Source organism: Drosophila subpulchrella, chromosome X, assembly GCF_014743375.2.
Source record: "Drosophila subpulchrella strain 33 F10 #4 breed RU33 chromosome X, RU_Dsub_v1.1 Primary Assembly, whole genome shotgun sequence".
Classification (NCBI taxonomy): domain Eukaryota; kingdom Metazoa; phylum Arthropoda; class Insecta; order Diptera; family Drosophilidae; genus Drosophila; species Drosophila subpulchrella.
In genome coordinates this window covers 14906514-14923895 of record NC_050613.1, presented here as the reverse complement: position 1 = coordinate 14923895, position 17382 = coordinate 14906514, and the positions used below count along the sequence as shown (strand labels likewise).

At 34.4% G+C, this 17382-nt stretch overlaps 1 protein-coding gene across 1 annotated transcript in view; it reads right to left on the bottom strand.

The window, feature by feature from the left end:
• Window positions 1-17382, bottom strand: part of LOC119557826 (allatostatin-A receptor) — a 96494-nt gene that overhangs the window by 23497 nt on the left and 55615 nt on the right. The window contains exon 3 of the mRNA XM_037870784.1: window positions 3465-3943. Coding sequence (XP_037726712.1) covers window positions 3465-3762 — 298 coding nt within the window. The 5' untranslated portion in view covers window positions 3763-3943. The remainder of the gene's footprint in view (window positions 1-3464; window positions 3944-17382) is intronic.

Below are 17382 nucleotides of genomic sequence, written 5' to 3'. Positions count from 1 at the left end.
ACCTATGCATACATTTGCCAAATATCTGGGGAATTGCCATAGTTTTGCGGGTAGTGCTGAGCTTGAATTAAATAAATTTAAACTTAATGCCCATGGAAGTGAGAGTGCCATCATCTATCAATGTGTCTGGTGTGTTTGGGTGTGAAAATTGACTTATCTGCCATAAAATGCAGCACCTTATCTCCCACACGGATAATGTTATAATAATGCCTCCGATGATGATGATGATGATGATGTTAACTCGCTCTTTTTTCGAACTGCCCATGTGTAATGGCATTTTGACAAATTATCCTTCCATAAGCCATAAATAAATGCTTGCGCTTTGCAACGTAGTTGGCTAAATCTTAAGATGTCACTTCTAGGGCATCGGGTCCATGAAATAAAGTATAAAGAATAATTTAAAGATTAATTTAATAAATTCAGCCCTTTTATAAATTGAAAATAAAAATTTTTTCTTTGAATTAGTAAAAGTAGTAAGATTATAAGGGGTTTGTATAAAGTGTATTATACAACTGGTGATAAAAATACAGTTTATAGATAAATTAAAAATTACTTACATTATTTAAATATATTTTTTTGATACAATAAAGATTAATTTATCAAAGAAAATAAACTTTAGTCATCCAAAAAATTTATTTTAGCTCATCTTAATAATCTCCTTTATTTAAAGTTCATTTTAACCCTTAATAATATTATCAAAATGATTTAGAAATAATTTGTGACTTTAATGGCCGTTGATAAAACGCAATAGTTTATTTTACGTGGAATACCCGGAACGCCTTTTCAAACGATTCCCAGTAATCACTAGATGCTGCTCATTATTTCAGCATATTCCAAGAATGGGCTCCTAACCTAAAACCACTCATACCTCCATATACGCATTACCGTAACCATGCAGAATTTTCAGGGTATCCTTGAAGGTAGTGGTTTTGCCTGAACTTATGTTGTCCTTGCATCACAAGATAAACTTGGAAGCTCTCCCACTCGAGTGGCTCTAATTTTTGCCTTCATAATTTGCCATAAAATCCACACGTTCATTTACAAATAATTTATCATAATGCCGCCAACGCAGCTGACAAAGTGGCTTTTCCACACACAGTAGCATTCCGGGTAAAATTGAGAAGGATGCTGGGAAATTGTGGGCGGTTGTCGTGGGCAATTGGATGCCATTTGCGACTTTAATAAAACTTTTCCATTGGCCTGACAGCGGCGAGAATGCGATAGGAAACTAAGGGGAAAAGCGACATGGAAAACACTTTTCACTCGGCGTGGCCAACCAACGCCTGCACTTTGACACCCTCATTTGTTTCCAGGATAACTTTGGAGGGCTCTCAGATATATTTATTTCTGGCTGAGATTCAATTCCAGTTAAGTTAACTAAAGGAAAGTATATAAAAAATTTACTTAAATTAAAAAGAATATATATTTGTTTCCTTTTGAATTAAAAACGAATAAATAAATAACAAGAACAAAGAAATTATAAGTGTCTTGAAATTAAATTGAAATTTTGTTTCAGGTGCCCACAAGTATGCAACAATATATTTATGACCTAGAATTACAGTGAATTAAATTTGAAACCTAAAAAAAGGAAACCTAAAATGAGATTTAGTGATTTTTGTGGCAGCTCCTAATGGTTTCAAAACTAAGCCACAAACGTTGATAGATTAAATATTTCCATAACCAAAAACCAAATAAAATGGTTCAAGTTATGCAAATAGAGGAGAAGTTTCGGGTCAGCTTTCGTGGAAATAGAAATTAATTTAAAATCCCTAAAAGTTACTGCAGCTTTCAGGATTATTATAAAATCTTTACAGCTTATTGTGGAAGAAAACTAAAATTGTGCTAATTGAATTTTCTTATGTCTTTATTACGGCAAGTTGTTTTCATTTTCATTTTTATTGCGAAACTGAGCTTTAGAGAAAGGCTTGAACGGAAGCTTATAGTCAAGAGGTGGCTGGTGTAAAAACTATATTCTTAGTGCTTGACGTCAGGGGTTTAGTTTTACCGCTACACTAACAGCAGCCGCCTTTTTTGCACTTTATTTACTTTTTTTTTTAGTTTTTTCCTTGCGATTTTCTTATTTTTAGCTTTTTTCTTCGAGCTGTTTGAGCTTGTTTCCCCGTTTTGTTTTTTCCTTGTTTTTTTTTTCCGGTGGGAAGTGGGTGTGGCCAACACCAGCACACACACACACACATACACACACACGCACACCTGTGGAAATTCCAGGTGAGGCAAGATGGCCTCTGAGAATTTCACACCAAGGTTGCAACGAGGAAACAACAAAGCGTGTATAAAAAAAAGAAAAAGATTGCATGCAAAATGAGTTTGCCTGTTGAGATTTAGTCTGCTGTGTCGGTGATAGAGCACACACACTTGTGTACTTGCACACACACACAGGCACTCAAGTGTTTGAGGTAAAATTCCTTCTTTGTGTTAACCCATTTTGGCCCCTGACATTCTTTCATTGCCCTCTTTTTGTGGCTGAGAAATGATTCAATTAGGCCAGGAGACATGCAACATTTTGTCGTATTTATTTTTATTTTATTTTCTTTAAATGCTTTTTAGTACTAATAATTTTGACAGCTTAGTTTAATTCAATATTTCAAATTAAAAAAATAATTCATTCCAATATTATAGTTCTTCAGCTGTCGAAAAAAAGATAAACTATGATTTAATATTCTTTTATGATTAATATAATTTTTCTAGTTAATTAAATACAACTGGGATGCAGTGTACTGTGAGATGCGGTTGTTTGTTTTTGCTGGCCTATTAAATTTCTGCAATATTTGCAAATTGCAATCTTAACGATCTCAACCTCACACCTCTCGTTATTCGCCACGTCCCTTAATGGGATATAAAAAATCAATTAGCTTCCGCCTGAATGCGCAGCTCTTGCAGGCGTTTTTATGTTTTTATGGCTCTCCAGCACCTCATCCTTATGGCTCCTCGTCCTTTGCAGCTTCATTTGCAATTATTACGCATAATTTGCCAGAGGTCGCTAATGAAAGCGTTTCGCCGGATGCGAATCCGAGTTTTTATAGCAAGAAGGGGGAGCCATACACTGCGGAGAAAATCGCACTAGCAGTACTAGAATTTGGGGAATGTTTTTCTTGAGTTAGTGAACCTTACCTCGGGACCATTCAAATGTTACCACATTATTGTAATTAAATATATCGAATTTCCATGGATTTGTATGGTTTTTTCACAAAGATTTAAAAAAACCAATAAATGTGTCTAAAAGTATGCAACAATTTTTTTTAGTTTAGCAATTTTTCCAATAAATGCTTTTAGGGCTTTAAAATCAACTGAAAGGGTGCATACTTTTAGGGGCTTGAAATCACCTATAAAGGTGTCTACAAGTATGCAACATTATATTTTCAACCTGCAAATTTTTTCACTGCATACTTTAGGACTTCGTAATACCATAGCTTAAAATATGATTATTTTCCTGGCTTTGCACTTACCCAGTATAACAAGTCCGTTTCCAAGGAGTCCGGCGAATCCGATAATGCCAAAGAAGACCGGAACTATAGTCGATACGATCCGTTCGAGGGCCACACTCTCCGCATCGTATTCCATAGAATCGTTGGCATTGCTGTCCGAGTATTCCGGGTGCTCCGATGTGAATGCATAATTGTTGGTAGAATTAACAATACTACTGTTTCCAGTGGCGGCCAATGAGGCTTTTGGCCAACTGCTAATTAGCATGGCCAACAAAAGGGCCGCCAACCGATGGCCGGTCATCTTGCTAGGCATATGCATATATATACTAGAATATATTATGTATATAATTATCTGTTGGTATATATCTAATTCGATTAAGTAGGTCCTTTTAAATTGGTTGTCTCTCTGCTTCTATTGTTTGGCGTTTCCCATTTGCTTGTTTCGGCACGCCCCCGGCCACGCCCACCTTGGCATTTGCATATCCGTGAGTTATACCGCCCTGAAAGAGACAAATTGAAGTGGTGTAATAAATATTTTAGATATGAACTGGCAGATGCAGATACGTGGCCATAGTGAAGCGAATAAATCTACATCCACATCACCCCCGTCGCAAAATAGATGGACAGTCAAGGCCGTCGATGTGTGGGTGTTTGGATAGGTTTTCCTTGTTGTTTCACCCTCAATAAACGAAAGTGAAATGTTTTGCACAGTGGCCTGAATTCCGAAAATAACAATGCAACTAAATGCTTAATATCAATGGTTTATAAACTTTTGAAATTCGTTAAACATTTCTAGGGATTTCATAACCGCAAATTGCATATAAATAACACGTCATTCTTATCGTGGTTGTTTTGCCATTTTGAGGTAAATTGATTTAACTACATTTTAATTGCATGAGAACTTTACCACATTTTTCAAGCAATTTCTATTTGATTGGTTTCTAGATAATCTGTCAACTCAATAATGCAAGTTCTTTCATGCAAATGTGCAATTAGATTGTGTAATATTGATTTGAATCCATTTTAGTTATGTGAGAAGTTTTACACATTTTCGAAATTTCATTTTAATGACTTGAGAATCGTAGCACATTTTCCAATTAGTTACTTCATTGTGAAATAGTAATGGTAATAATATGTATCGATTTATTAGAAAATGTAAACGATTTTTAACTAATAAATAAATATTAGAATTATTAAGTTTTTAGTTTTCAATTTTTATTTATATTTTTAATTTCAGTGGCAAATAATCATTATGTAAGCAACCATTTTTTCCCCTTTTTTTGAATAATTCAAAGTGTTATATTTAATTTTTAGTCATCCTTGTTAATTCATTGCCACTGTTTCCCGCAGACCACCATCTGCTTGGCCATGTACAAATTATGCAAAATTAATTTAATTCCATTACAAGAAAACATTGGGAAAATTCTAGGAGAATAGACAGTGGACCTTGGCAGCCATTCATCACATTTGCATAGTTAAATAAATAACATCAAAGCCAAAAATCCCGGATGCCATATAGCGCATACGCCACGTGCGCTGCATCAATTAGCCGCCTGAGGGATAACACTTGTGAACATGTTACTAGATTTCATTTATCTTTCCTTTTTTAGCCCTGTCTTTCCCTATCTGTTCGCTGTCCAATGGCATTACACTCTAACTACTAATCGAGGAGACATATGTGCTGTCATGTCGTGTCTGAAATGGCACGCACCCTTCGCTGACAGTTGGCTTAAGCTGTCAATTAACATATTATTAAGCGAGTAACACAAAAATGGTGCATATATAAGCAAAATGGGGGGGATTGACAAACGATGACGACGAAAAAGAACGCAGCGGCATAATTGAGTGCGTCTGAAGACGGAGGAATTCCGTTCACGGAATTCTAAGAACTGTGAAAACAGGGGGGAGAATATTTTCTATAAGGTTAAATACATGGATGCCAAAGAAATCGCTGGGGCTTCGAATCACTTCAAAAGGTGTCTAAAAGTATGCAATAAAATATTATAAGTCAGTTGGTCCCATAGATGTATTTCGAAATTCCTTATTAAAGAGTATAAAAGTGTATAAAAGTATGTAACAAAATATATTTATTATACGTTTGTCCCAAAAATGTATTCCGAATAACGATTATTTAACGATTCTAACCCTTTGGCAAGACATCTTTATTGGAAGTGATTAATGAAGCCCGTCTTCTTTTGTTTATTTCAAACAAAAACTTGAAAAACTATCGAAATCTCCGCTTTTTACAACAGAAATTTATAGCGAGAACACATCGTTGCTTATGATTAAATTCTAAAGACAATTTGTTGCCGGAATAAGTTGCGACTGAAATACATACAACAGACAGCATCTTTTTGGCATTGTATACATCCGAATGACAGATCCAACCAAAAAAGAAATTGCCATCTATAAATTATGCAGATCATATCGAAGGCACTTCTGTGATTGTTGTCACAAATTGCCTGCGTCTGGGTAAATTATTTCCGCAGCTCTTTTAATTAAATCAAGCAATAATTATGAACTGTTTGTCTCTTCTTATCGGAGATAATATTATTCATTTTTCGGCCATGCTATTTGTGATGGGGAATAATGGTCTGGTAAACGCGATTTAATGGTTTTTGTCTTCTAAGCGACACGATTTATGTTGAGCATTTTAAGCTTTTTGATTTACGGCTTCCCGGATAAATCGCTTTGCGGCAAAATGCTTATAGATTAAGAGGCAAATAAAAGAGGGACCTTGCTCTGCTCTAAGTTTCCCCGCCTTTCTCTAGCGCTTCCCTAGCTTTTCTTGAAAATCCGTTACAGTTATCGGGGGCAAACGGGCGTGAAATTGATTTCCTAAGTTCTATTTGTTTGTAAAAGATATACACAAATATAATTTAGCAAATAAAAACTGGTGGTTGAGGTATTATATATTTTACTTTTATTATAAACGTTTTATGGAATTCCAAAAATATACAATTTTAAAGAAATTGCAACGCTAAAATCTCGGAAACTATAAAAGCTAGAACGTTGAGACTTGACATGCAGATTCTTGAGGTTTTTGCAGAGCGCAAGTTTATTTCAGCAGAATGCCACTCCCATTCTAACGCCCATAACGCTAAAACCTGTCTAGCGCCTACATTTTTGAATATTTTGTAAAAGTTAAAACGATGATTTTATTGAAATAAAAAGTTATAAGGAAATAAATGAATCGACGCTAGATGGCGATATTGCTGTGTGTGCAATCTTGGGAACAGTCGCTTTGCTGCGTGCATATCTCCATCTCTTTCGAAGTCCCCTTAGCTGACTACTATAGCAATCTCTCTTGTTTTCACTAAAAAAATTTCGTTTAATCTTGACAACGCAAAATTAAATGGATTTTTAACATAACAAAATGCGAAAGGATTTCCAACATCATAGATTTATCTGATTGATGTTGATTAATAATTCGATTCAATTAGCCCCCAAGTGTAGGTATTGATGCATTTATTGCCCAACACAAAGAAACAAATTGTGAAATACGTGTATTCCTCGTATCTTTTAATTCAATTCGCTTTTCAGCGGAAAAAAGGTTATTTGATTTCGAGATACAAGCCAATAATTGTATTACCCAGAAACAATGATTGATGCTCGTCAATGCGATAGTTGGCTTTAATTCACTTATCGCCCATCAGTTGTTAATGAAATTGTCGTCGCATCGGAATCGGGAAACCTTCAATTATCCCTTTTCAGTCGACTTATGACTGGCTAGGTCCAGCATAAATCGCGACACAATGTAATTACGGCACTGTAAGAAATGCATATAACTTTACTGGACATTAATTATAATTTAATATAATATTCTTGTAATTATTAATATTGGGTAAGGTATATAATATTTTAAGTATTCAAAAATCAAAGTGTTAAGAAATTTTTTTTTTTAAATATAAGTTAGCTGAATAAATAAAATATATATTAAATAAATATATATTAAAATATTATGCAAATAAAAAATTTTTTTTCTTAAATAAAAATGTATTTAATATTCTTAAGGCTTTAGTAATAAGTTAATGTGGCTTCTCAGCAACATTTTGCTAGAAATCAAGTTTAAAAAATATAAGTACAACTATTACAAAACATTAACTCGAATAAATTAAGAAACCGATTGTTCTCTGTGTAGCTTAGTGACGAACGACTGAGGGCAGACAGTCAATCATTCCATCGGGCAGAGCATTGGAGTGCTGGTTCTCGCAGATTACGTATACGCACCGATGCGCATACTGCGTATACGTGGCATTGTTATCTGCATGTCCGCCAAACCATCTGACATCCCCCAAATGAGTATGCCTCGGTCATGGGATTCCGCACACTGGTTTCGTGCACCACAAATGCAAATTCCCTTCGGCCAAAAAGCAATTCCAGCTTCAGTCAATTATTTTGGGGGCCGTAGATTATTGCCTTTATTTCAATTAGAAGAAAAAGGGGGAACTCGCTCATGTGGCTTTTATGTACGTGGCGTTCAATCTAATTGCGTTTTTATGGCCCGAGTGCGAATTATAAAAGCCAGTCAAGCAATAACATCTAAAGGCAGCCGAAAAAATGCAATAACATCATCATTGAATTAGAAGCCAAACACAGGAAACATCTGTTGTAAATTAAATATTAATAATTAATTAACTCTCGGCAAATGGAGCGGATGAAGCAGGCCAAGTTCTAAATTGAAAAATAAACATAAAAAATGTGAGTTGGTAGAGCAGGCAACGCGGCGTATGAGTAACGCGCATGAATCACATCATTTTGTTTGTTTTCGTTTGGTAAATGTGTTTAGTCCACTTCAGGATAACAAACAAGTTGAGCGGAAAAACAGAAAATTATTTTCAAAAAAGTTATGTAGTGGTATCTATAAAGTGTACTCTCGAAAAGTAGGTATGTTCCTTGAGCTATTTAAGTATTTATCTTAATTATGGAATACCCTCTTTGATTTGATTAAAAAAAAGACGCCATTTAAGAGGCATTAGACAGTTATATGTCAAAGTTAAATAATTTGAAAAGCTTAAAAAAATTTATATAATTTAGTTGATATAAGATAAATACAATCGCAATTCAGGATAACAAACAAGTTGAATAGAATAACAGAATATTATTAGCAAAGTAGTTATGTAGGGATATAATGAGATTATAATATGGAAAGGTAGCTAATTTCCCATTTCTTTTTTATCTACTTATAGAGACATAAGGAATTTTCTTTGTTAAAATTAAATACATTGAATAGCATTAAATAAATTATAATACAATGGCATTAAAAAGCCGTCAATCAAAATGTTATTTAAAAATGCCGTTGCACAATAAATGAAAAAACTCTTTAACCAATATTATGCACTCAACTTTTGACTGTTCTGATAAGGCCGATAAAATGCCAGATACTACCACTTCTATTGACATTACCTACCGTGGGTTGCCCTCCATATTGAATGAAGGTATATATATATTATTTTTTTCCACGTACTGCTCATTTCCCCCGCCCTTCAAACAATTTTTCATTTAGAGGAAAATAGCGCTTGTGCAGTGCAGTGTGTATAAATTAAATATGTTTGTCATTGAGCTATTTGCATAGCTGGGAAAGGGCTGAAAAAGGCAGTAAAAGGGAGGAAAGGGCTGGGAAAATTGCAGGAAAAGCTTCTGTAGATGGGTGGGTTATCGGGGCGTATGCTTGATACCGTTGTTATTGGCCGTAATTAATTTAAGCAGAAAGTAGAAGGGAAACTCCCGGCATTATTTGCCAGCTGACTGTCAAAAGGATAATTCAGTCAAATTGCCTACGGAATGGTCAACGGTGAAAAGCCACAGAAATGTAATTACAAATTAAAGTCCAACGCTCAGATAGCAGTAATATGAAACCACTGAATTCATTAAAAACTATAAAATATAGTTGAGGTTGGCACACAAACACTCAGTCAATATGCAGCCCCATCTAACAGATTATAAAATTTGATTTGGTTATGCTGTCTGTAATTAAATTTCACATTACCATAAAGAGTAAACTGATTTTTCAGTTCACTGGAAATATTTTCTTATTATTAATCAGATTTTAACGATCATTCTAGCCTAGATTTACTGTCACAAAACAACTGAGACTTTAACTTTATAAATTGTTGTACTTTATTTAAATTAAAAATAATTACAATATTACAAAATTTTTTCATGCCAAACTTCACTCAAAATATACATAGGTAACCTAATTTCTATTTAATTATCATTATAGTAATTTTTATTTGCGTTATTTCGATTTATATTTTCCATTATAATGCTATGTAACAACTCATTAAAAATAGATTTACGAGTCCCCAGCATTTTTATTAACATTTACCATTTTTGTACGTGCTGCAAAGTTTTTTTGATTTAAGAAAACTTTTGTCTCTAGGATATTAAATACTAATTTTGTAAATACATTTCATTAGTGCCCTCTCTTTCGTCTCCCATCTGTCTATCTTTTTCCAGCATTGGCATGGTTTTAGGTTTGGCGGGGCACAACTTTTTAATCAAATATGTGTCAACGCGGATTTATGAAACTAATTGACTTTAAAGGCGAATACAACACCCGCCAATCCCCCCGTCGGAAAACCAGAAACCACCACCCATACTAGAAGGAATTAATTAAAAAACTTAATCTGCTTCCCGGCTATGGCAACAAATTCCCAACGGTCGTTGGTTTCGCTGGTTTTGATTTTGGTTTTCCATCTTCGTCTTTAAAATTCAACTTTAAGTTTGTTGAGCGGGCTAAAGTTACAGTGGCTCTTAAATTAGAAGGGGAAAGTTTTGGGAAATTAAGTTATTAATAAAATCGAGATTATAAAAGACAGAGGAAGCAATAAAAATTAAATAAATTTAAATGGCTGGGACTATTAAATATGGAACGAAGGTGAATATGGTAAAAACAGAGCTATAAATAATAATTGAGTTTACCTAAAAATGTGATAAAATAAGCTAAATCCAATAAAAAAGACTATATAAAAAATAATAATAAAAGTGGAAGGGAAAAATATGACAACTTAATTTCAAAATTCAATAAAAAAAATTTATTAATGATAATAATAAATGTCACTTGAAAGGTAAAGTGACTTTTAAATATATAATACAAGTTCTGAATATTTCTTTGTCTGTACTGTTTATGTTTCCTTCGAGTCTCTTTTATAACTTTCGAGAATTTCACTTGACTAATGTCTAAATCACTTATAAAGTTCGATATCTTGGCAAAAACTTTGTTGCAAAACTTAAGCTGTGAACTACTTTAATTAGCCTTATTGCTGTGGAATTTAAAATCTCGAAATCTCTCTGCGGCCAAGTGAACTCAATAGTTTTGCAGATTTGTTGACTTATACATATATATTAACCCCGTTATTTTTTTATTAGTTCTTGTTTTCAACTGGCTGAAAGTTTGAAGCACTTCCATTGATTTTCGGGGAGACGGAAAGTCTCTCGAAGCCAGCAACATGGCTAATGATCGTCGGTTGAACTTTAAGCCCAGGGGTTTTAGACCAGTGTTTTCCCGGGCATTTCGTTGTCGTTTTCCCGGTGGAAAAGGGAAAAGTTCCTATTTGTATTTGTTTTACTGCTGTTGTGGCAAACACTTTACACAAGTAATTTCCTAATTGGTTAAAGCGCAGCACAAACACCCGCCAACCAAAAGCACACCCACCCCTCATGTGAGCTTGGAAAAGCGCCTGGAAAAGCGGGCGGAAAAGCGGGTGGTCGAGTGGCCGAGTCCATTCATAATGGCAGCCATACAGCCATACAGCCGTACAGCCATATGCGCCGCATGGCCACCATGGGCGATAGTCCCTATAAAAGTGCACAAATTTGCAAAGCACTTTGCCTAATTGTTATGATAAAGAGTCGTTGAGGTCCTCAAAGTTGCCCACTTCCATCTGCTTTTCGCATTTTCACGGTTTCAGTATGGCTATGGATATGGGAGATGACTTTTGTCATAAAACCATAAAGCCATCGGCAATTGGGGATCAACTTGATGGCCATGAACCCTCCTCTTTGGGGACGCTAGTTGGGAAATTATTCTGTGATGAATTTTGCAGACATTAAATATTAATATTTAAGGATATTTTGAGACAATCAAAAAAATCCTTATAAAATATATTCATATTTAAGAATATTAAAAAAAAAACACATTAGAAAAAAATTAACTTCGAAATATATGTTGTTAAAAAAAAATTAGGCATATCAACAGGTACAAGTTTAGTCACCAGAAAACATATTGATTCTTTAAATCTTAAACAAACAACATTTTATAAAACCAAGTTATGACTTAGTTTTTAAAAATAATAAATTAAGTACAATGTTTTATAAGTTTATTTATGTAGCCACATTTGGCTTAAGAACTACAAGAAACAGAAATAGATTTATTTTTGGCAACCAAGTTAAGCACTCGTCTTGAAAAAGTTAGACGCGATGAGAACGTGTCCTTTTCTCTGACTAAGTTTTGCTGGCAAGGCTTTGAGGAAAAGTCACTTTCGCTGGCAAACTGAATCGAAAAAGTTGCAGGAAAAGTGGTGAAAAGGCGAGCAAGAGCAATGGGGGAAATCAAAGTTCGTGCCAGGGTTGCCCTGGAGCCCTGCCCCCCCCCCCACACTTTTCCAGGGTTGTCGTGTGTGCCCAGCCGTGCGTGAATGTCTGGATGAATAGATGCGGTGGTCTTCTTCCTTTTGATTTTTTACTCCATATATATAGAATATATATCCTTTTTGCAGTTATCGCTCGTCTTCGCAATATCCCGCGGTCTCCATGGCCGGCTTTTTTATGTGGCTTATTCATATTGAGTGGCCGGGGTCCATAAAAAAGGATTCCATTTATTGGGTGGCATTTCAATTGGTTGCATTTCGGTTAATCGATGGCCTTCAATCCGCACAAGATGGGCCAATTGTGGCTTTTATATTGATGCGATTTGTAGAGTGTGGTCAACTATCTTGTGGACATTAGTAGTTATTGCTAAATGTCTTCGATTAAATACATTTATTGACTGCTTTAAGTGCTTTAAGTTTTTCCTTTGACAAAACACATAATGATATTTTAATTAATTTTTTTTTATTTCGTCTATTCTTATTTTATTTTAAGAATATATTTAGAAAGAGGACTTAAAAACCATTTATTTTAGATATTTTTCCCATACCACAGCTTGAAAAAAAATTAACACATTGTGTAATAATTTAAGATGTGGTATTTTAATATGCAGTTATTAAACATATACATATTTAGTTCATATTTGTTCATTTCTTTTAAAACGTGTCTCCCAAAAATATATCTCCCAGAGTTCCTAATCAATATGACCTTTGCATTTTCCGTCTCGAAATCGCTCAGTAAAATTGGTTTTTCATCGAGAATGGCAGGGTGTTCTATTTTTAATGTATTTCCGAGTGCAGTGGCGAAATTGTTTGATTTTCCATGCTCTTTTTTTCCGTTGTTTTGCCTTTTCCACTTCTATTTCCTTGCCTCAATTGAAATTCCCTCGTGAGGAGTCTCGTCTGTCTTTCGTCATCCGTTGTCTGGAAATCCTGGACATGTCCTGCCAGAAATGTCATCACATGCAGCTTAGGTTTTGGCCTGCATTTTAATTTGTTCCTGCCATTGTTCCCTGTTCCCCACTATTTTCTTCTTTTGACCAAACAATGGGCTACAAAATGTCCAGATAAAATGGCCAAAAAAAAAGAGAAATATATAAAAGGCGAGACAAGAATGTGTTCAAAAGCCGAAAACGTGCAAGGAGTTTTGATTGTAAAACGCCAACACAACTAAGATGTATTTTTTTGACCATTGTCCTCTTTTCATTCTGGTGGGCAGGTGCGGTGACTAGAAATTGGAAAATTAACTTTCGGACAATGTCAAAAGTCACATACATCGGGTGAAATTATTTCCCATGGGCTATAGTGAGAAAGTAATATTTCGGAATTTGTTTTTGTATTTTAATGTTAGTGCTGGGCTATTTTACAAATTTGGATCATGTATTTAATTGATGATTTAACCTTTTATTACACTCCTCTATATTCATTTTTTTTAAATTTGACTGAAAACGGTTGAAAAATTGGTCGGTGTGAACACGAAAGATTTCAAAAAATAAATCAAAGGCAGATTTTTTTCTTAACCTGCAGTTGAACGTTTGATGACGTTCTCAACACTCAATCAATTGCGGCGGAGACGAGAAAAACACGAAAAAACTTTAACGGTCAACAACGAAAATGGCGGAGATGGAAAAGTTTTCCGTCTGCTGACAGTTTTGCGGTTACCTGTTGAGGGGTGGTGGGGAAAATGGCGGGAAAACCAAGGGAAATGTTTGGAAACTGGGTGGGAGTTGTGAGGCCATTGTGCCGCTATATTGGAAAAGTTTTTTTTTGTGTCTGCCCACTTAAATGTTACAAATCAAATGGCAACTAAACGAGCAGAGAAAAATGCGGGGTGAAAATGGGGATGCGGTTTTTCTGGTTTCGATTGCACAATGATCTTTTTCGAGCAAGTGGCCAGCGGAAATAACAAACAAAAAGAGGCCAAAGGTGGCGCTGTTTTTTTCAGACCTTCTCTTTTTCCACAGAAAGAAATTAGCTTAGAAAATATGAACAATTTTCTAAATGTTCACCTTAAAATCAAATGTGGGTCACCTTACTTAAGGCGGACCTAATCAAAATTTGTATAGGACAAAAGGCAACATAACTAGTTTTTATTTAGTATTTATTTAAATTAAAATCATTGACAGAAATATTATTTATAAATAAAAAAAAGAATTTATTATTTTTGAAAAGTTCTTTACGTAATATATGTTTTAATCTTTGGAATTTCTTGTATTATTTTTATAAAATATTTTTTGAGTATTATGAACAGAAATAGTAAATATCCTTATAAAGAGGACCTTTATATTCTTCATATTAAGTTTTTCTCTGCATATTGCAATTTCTGCTTTTAGTTCTGGTCCTCTGACTTGGCGCCACACAATTTTGTGGCCACATTGATGTCGCCCACGAAATGCTAAAGTTTTACTTTCTTCGCCCCCTTTTCTCTGCCCAACTACTGACCCCTTTATCACCCCCATTTCCCACCCCTTGCATTTATTTTCCAGCCCTTTTTTAACCACACTCCATCGCTCTTACCAACAAACACTTTGCAGCTTTCAAAACATTGTAGTTCTATGCATATTAACATTTCGCATACGACATGAAGTTCATAAGTTGGGGGAGTAAAAGATATTAGGGAAATGGGCAGGGGAAAAGCTGCGGAAAAGCGGGAGAATTGGGGAGAAGGGAAAGATTGAAAGATTGAAAAGAGATGAACTTAGAGCCAATTCTCAACTAGGTGATGTCCAATCAAGCTGATTGAACTTTCGATTATGTACATATGTTAAAGGGGTTAAAATGTGAGTGGTCTAAACTTTTTCGGGGGACACAAAAGTTTTTGACAAAGCGTTGCCTGGAGAAACCCTCAATTTTATTTTGTGTGATATTGTGAAATCAACGCTAGCCGCCTTAAATTATGTGAAATATGAAACCAAAACTATTTTGCCAAAAGTAAAAGTATTGTTTGCGGTGGTTTCGCCATTTGTGGGTTTATTTTTACAACGCAATAAGGAGTCACTTAAAAAATAAAAATTAATATCAAAAAAATTGTAATATCAATAGGCATTTTAGGTATTTTAACTTAATTTTAATAAAATAGTTTTTAAAACATTACCAAACATTCAAAATAAAACCTAATAATTAAACAGATTTTATTGTCTAAGCTAATTTAATAAAAAATATTTAATATTATTGTTCTTAAATATTTTTTGTGTAGTTAAAACTAAAGCAAGTTTTGTTGCGCCTAAAAAGTAGGTGCGTGAAATTTAAGACTGTTTAAAAGGCATTCAAATATTTTAAAAATGTATAATATTATTAGCATTAATGTTAGACGTTTTTTTATTATATCATAAGACCTTCAAGTTGTTAAAGCCTTAAATTAAAAAATGTTCACAGCTTGCACCAACGTTAAAAAATAACCCATTCATTTAATATATTGTGTTTGTTTAATTAAAACAAGTTTAGGGTCGCCGAAAAAATATATGCGTAATTTATAAATCAGTTTAAAGCTAAATAACATAAATAAATATAATGGAAATACATGATAATAAATTATTGTGTTAATTCTTACAGTGCAGATGTCTCCCTGCTGAGTGTTTTCACCTTTCCGAGTTCGTGGGCCTTGGGCTCAACTTGTCAACGCATATACATTTTCCAACGCACTAGAAAATGGTGAAAATTGCGCCGGACGGCGGTGGGTGGAGTGGGTGGTAAGGAAGTGGGTGTGGTGATGGAAAATGGGTGGCGTGGGGTAGGCGTTACACCTACACACTCGCACACTGAGCAGCTGCAAAAACACAAGTCGAAAGTTGGCGCTCTTTTCTTGGCAACCCAGGCAAACCCCTCCCTCTACACAAGCCCCCGGAAATGCCGCACCTGACTGAGGCCCCTACCCCTAACCCCACCACAGACTCATCTGTCTTTTTGGTTCAACGTAACTCAGCACAGTGACCTAAAAGAAACAGCGTGTATTTTGTATTTATATATTATATAAATATATAAATATATATATATATATTTAAGCTAGAACTGTAAGCAAAAATTAAATAAGATAAATAACACATAAGTCAGTATAGATCGAAGAAATATTTACAACTTAACAATAACATATTAATATTATTACATATGAAACATATAAACGAACAGAAAGAAAACAATTAACAATTCGAACAAGCAAATCGTATTATTAAAATCCTAAAATATTTATTATATTCTATGAATTCATTTTAAGCAATGCGCTTATCAAACAATAAAATCTGATATTTTTGAAAGGAAAAAAAATATATGAATACTTTTTAAGTAAATTAATTAAAACCTTTTTAATAATACGTAATTAATTGAAATCACTCATGTATATATTTTATTTATTTATTTAACAAAATTATAAAGTCATATAAGTTGTTAATATAGCATCACTTTGAGATAAAAGCATAACTTTAAAAGTTAAAACGTATTCCGGCGACCCGGAAAATAATGAAAATTAAGAGTATATTTTGGCAGTAATTTTTTTGGCCCACTGTGCCCCCGAGTGTTTGTTTTCAATTTCAATTTTACAATAAGCGAGGCGAGGTGAAGCGAGGCCAAAACGAGCCGCCATCCTGGTCTAGGCCAAATGGCCAGCTTTGCGGATATATGTGCTATATATAAGTCAAGCCCGACTGTATATATATATACATATATATTTATATATATATATAATGAGTAACGGCACAATTTCACACTCCCTTTCATCGGAAAATTACAGGAGAGGCAACGATTTTCCGGCTTTTGTTTTGGCTGAAAGCTTTTTAATAAGGCATGGCCCATGTCTCCCCCATTGCAGATAATATTGCCCATATTTTGTATATAGCAATTGGATTTGTAGATACGTTGGGATGGCTTACATACGACCTTTTTAATTTGTTCCCCTTGTTTTTACACACAAGACACGTTATCATTATGGCCCTGCAATCACCCATTGCCACTTTTATCCTGGTCGAATTGAAGATAGCAGAAGTAAGGAACCAATGACCCATTTGGGTCATCAATAAAAACGAACAGAGAATCGTGGAGGGAAAAAGTTAAAGAGACGAACAAATACACCCATATGAGGACACAATTAAATGTCTCTTATTTGCTCCGACTAAATTGTTCTGGTCTGTTATTTACTCAATGCCGAAGATAAACTTTAAGAACAAAATACACAAGGCGATGGATATTTTTTTGGGTTAAGGTTATGGCAATATAAAGCGTAATTTTATATCAAAGCAAATTAAAAGAGTCAACATCAAAGAAACAAAATGAAAAGTATTCGATGGAAAGCCAAATAAAGTTAAGAGCATATGGTGGCCATATTATGAAATGGCCAAAAATATTCAGTTTTCCTTAATGCA